At 40.8% G+C, this 3490-nt stretch overlaps 1 protein-coding gene across 1 annotated transcript in view; it reads left to right on the top strand.

The window, feature by feature from the left end:
* Positions 1–15: 15 nt before the first annotated feature.
* The window catches only part of LOC121957425 (solute carrier family 45 member 4), a 44008-nt gene continuing 40533 nt past the window's right edge, over positions 16–3490 (top strand). The window contains exon 1 of the mRNA XM_042505996.1: positions 16–947. Within this exon, the coding sequence (XP_042361930.1) occupies positions 620–947 (328 nt within the window). The 5' untranslated portion in view covers positions 16–619. The remainder of the gene's footprint in view (positions 948–3490) is intronic.

Below are 3490 nucleotides of genomic sequence, written 5' to 3'. Positions count from 1 at the left end.
ACACACACGCACGCACGCACGCACGCACGCACGCACGCACGCACACACACACATATACTCATCTGACACACACAGAAAGGAGAAAACACACTCTTGGAATGTACCGCACACTCTTCCTGTGAAAATTCAACTGCTTCCTCTATTTTTCTGGATTTTCTACAAACCTTTTGGAAAGCTGAGAGCTTTTTTTTTTTTTTAAACTCTGGGACAAAGGAAAAAGCCGAGAGGATTAACACGTGCAGTGTTTTGGGAGGACTACTTGTTTTTAGGACCACTTGTTTTGAGGACAACCGATTTGCTGATTGAGTTTTTTTTCTAGACAATAGATCCGTTTTTCTTCAGTTTGAGATCAGTTTTATTACCTTGCATGCTTAGGCACTGTCTGTTACAGATTTTTTTTTAAGTATTAGCACTCAGCTGGTGATTATTCTTCTCAGCAAGTCACCACAGGCTGCACTTTGTAGCTTGTTAAGATTGTAACTTAGTTACTTTTAGTTTTAAAGTACTTACGAGTGATTTAATTCCAGCAGGGATTGTTTTTTTCTTTGGTAGCTACAGGTGATTGTTCTCAGATCCATCAGCGTATTAGAGGGGGTGCACGTTTTTTCCCATTGCGTGCATGACCTCCACCATGCCTCCCCAGAACACAGAGGCCGACGCTATGCAGGTTGGATCTCTGGTGGGCGAAGTTAACGCCAAAAGCACCACAGCATCAAGCTCGGATGGGGAGAAAGGAGGAGCAGGAGGCGAGGCGGATGGATTGGGGGGCGGCGGCGGTGGCAGTGGAGGAGGGGGAGGAGGTCGAGGTGGGGAGGAGTCAGCAAGCGAGGGATCGGTCGAAGGCATACCCCTGAAGAGATGGGTGATGCACGGGGCCGTGATGTTTGGCCGGGAGTTCTGCTACGCCATGGAGACGGCGCTGGTGACACCTGTGCTGTTGCAGATAGGTGAGTAGAGAGTTCACACGCAAACATGCAGATTCATGATGTATGTTTTGTATTTACATAAAAACTAGGGGTCGACTGATATTGGTTTTATAGGGCTGATACCGATTTTTACTAGTTAATGAGACCAATAATCGATATTTGGAAACGATATGTATTTACAATAAAAATGGAAACCTTTATGTCTCTATTTAAGATTTAGAATATAAAAAACTCCAACACAAAACTTTCTAAAATCAAAACTGAAACTTTTAAGATCATTTACAGCAAGTTTCAAGCAATTTTTTTGTTTAAAGTCAAGTGAAAATTTTAATAAAAAAGTAATACATAAAATAAATAACTCCCCGATATTATACAAAGTAAAAGTTCCCCCCATGCTAACACTTTCTTTTCACATTTTAATTAATACATTTTATCGGCGAACATTAAAATAGAAATACCAATACAGATAATTGGCAAAATGCCAAATATCGCCCCGATAATTGTCTAGGTCAATAATCTGTCTACCCCTTATAAAAACAAACACAAGTGGTAAATGTCAGAGAAAATTGCAAAACAATCCTTTTGTTCTTTGTTCTCATTTAATCCATGCTCTGGACCTCACACATCCTCTAACTCACCAAAAACAAAGAAAGTATTTCATCCTCACATAACAGATTTCTAGGAAAGAGAAGGGAGTTTTATTTATAAAGCACATTTCATACACAGAGGTCGGTTCAAGGTGCTTTACAGAAAAATAAAATAAAAAAAACAACATAATACAAAAGCACAGGGTCACTTACCTTTTTTTAAAGTCCTGACATCACCTGCATGCTGTACCCAGGAGCGTCCTTGACACAGCAGAACAAGAAGAAAATCATAAAATACAGTTGAGGAGCAAATAAACACACTGTCGCACACTTGCAGTGGGTCATTAACGATGATTAGGAGGGATACTTTTTTCTTGCAAGGTATATATTTTTAAACCATCTGCAACCATTTAGTTGATGAAGAATAAACTAAATTCCCATCTTATTCTTATCCAGGATGTGAACATTGCATCAGGAGCAACTAATAGAATACAAAGTGCCTGTAAACTTAATATAGCACCGCAGCGGGAACAGGGTGTCTCGTTGTTTGTCCCAGTGTTGTTCTGGCATTTCAGAGGACACCTTGGCCTAGCTGTATCCCCCCTGCTGTTCACCTTGTTCAGATGGACATCCACTGGATCTGCCTGGAGATTAGCTAGCTTACACACTCACACACACACATACGCACAGACAGACATCCAGTCACAGTGAGCGCACTGTCATTTGCACCTAGCGTCGTCTTTGACAGCCTGAAAGAATTCGCCAAGTCCAAATCCGTCTGGAGTACACCGGAGCCCTCAGGGGAGACGGCAAGGGTGTGAAAAGTAAAAAAGGAGGAGAGGATGAGAAGCACATGAGGGGAGGTAGAGAGAGGGATGGAGATAAAAGGCTGAAAGAGCGGTAACCTTGTTTATAATTCAAAGTCACTTCCCATGCAATCCCCTCTCCTTCTCTCTCTTCCCTTCCTTTTCTCTCCAAATCTCTCCTTCCCCCTCAGTGGCGTGATCTCCTAGCTTACATAACCAAGGCGACATGAGTGGCAGGACACTCTGCGGCCACCGTGGCTCATCCAGGATGAGCCGCCACAGGGAGGAAGACTTTAAAACACTGGCTTTGTGGAAATTTTTTGATGCTGAGATCTGCCACATGTTAAAAATAATAATAATTTTAAAAAATCTAAACAAAAAAAAAAAAAAAACCCAAACATTATCTGTGAAATAATGATCTGATTCTTGCAAACAATTTGTACCATGTAATCAAAATTACAGTAACCTGCTATCAGGCTTGTCTCCTGTGGTAGTGTGAGACCAGGGGAGTTGCTGCTGCATGTTTTTGTTCTAATTTTAGCCCTAGCCTAACATTTTTTTTTAGATCAGGATGGGTCTGAGCTCCTCTTAGTAGATTTTAGAGCCACTGAGAGGTACAACTGCCACAGATTAGTTCACTGAAATAAATGAAACTACAGTAGATGAAGCCATAACTCATTTCAATTCATCTTTGCTGTGGAGAGTTAATCCAGTCATGTCACTCTTTTCATGTTGGGCTAATTGACTGCTATTCAATCTGACCTTTTACGCTGATCATACGGATTGCCTTCCATTCAGATGAATTATGAAGTAGATTGCGGAGAAGTGCAGCATGTTTGATTTCCACATTCATTTTAGAGATGCACATATTTGCACAACTGCACCTGAAATATGACAAAATACAGGAGATGTGAGATTACAGCCATTGTTTAGCATTAATATCACAATGCTAACAGGTAAATCAGCACATTTGTTGTGGAAACTGACCTGAAAGCAGCCATAATATGTAACTGCACTTAACGCTGAAAGACAGCAAATTAACACTTACATACCGTTATCTGTTAACTTGATATGCAGAATTTATTATCAAACAGTTGCTTATTTACACATCCAGCAGCCATGGAGCAACATTGTTATTCATTTGAAGTTATGTTGACTGGAAACAAGGCTG

The sequence above is a fragment of the Plectropomus leopardus genome, chromosome 18 (assembly GCF_008729295.1).
Source record: "Plectropomus leopardus isolate mb chromosome 18, YSFRI_Pleo_2.0, whole genome shotgun sequence".
In the NCBI taxonomy this organism is placed as follows: Eukaryota; Metazoa; Chordata; class Actinopteri; order Perciformes; family Serranidae; genus Plectropomus; species Plectropomus leopardus.
This window is presented reverse-complemented; position numbering and strand designations above follow the sequence as displayed.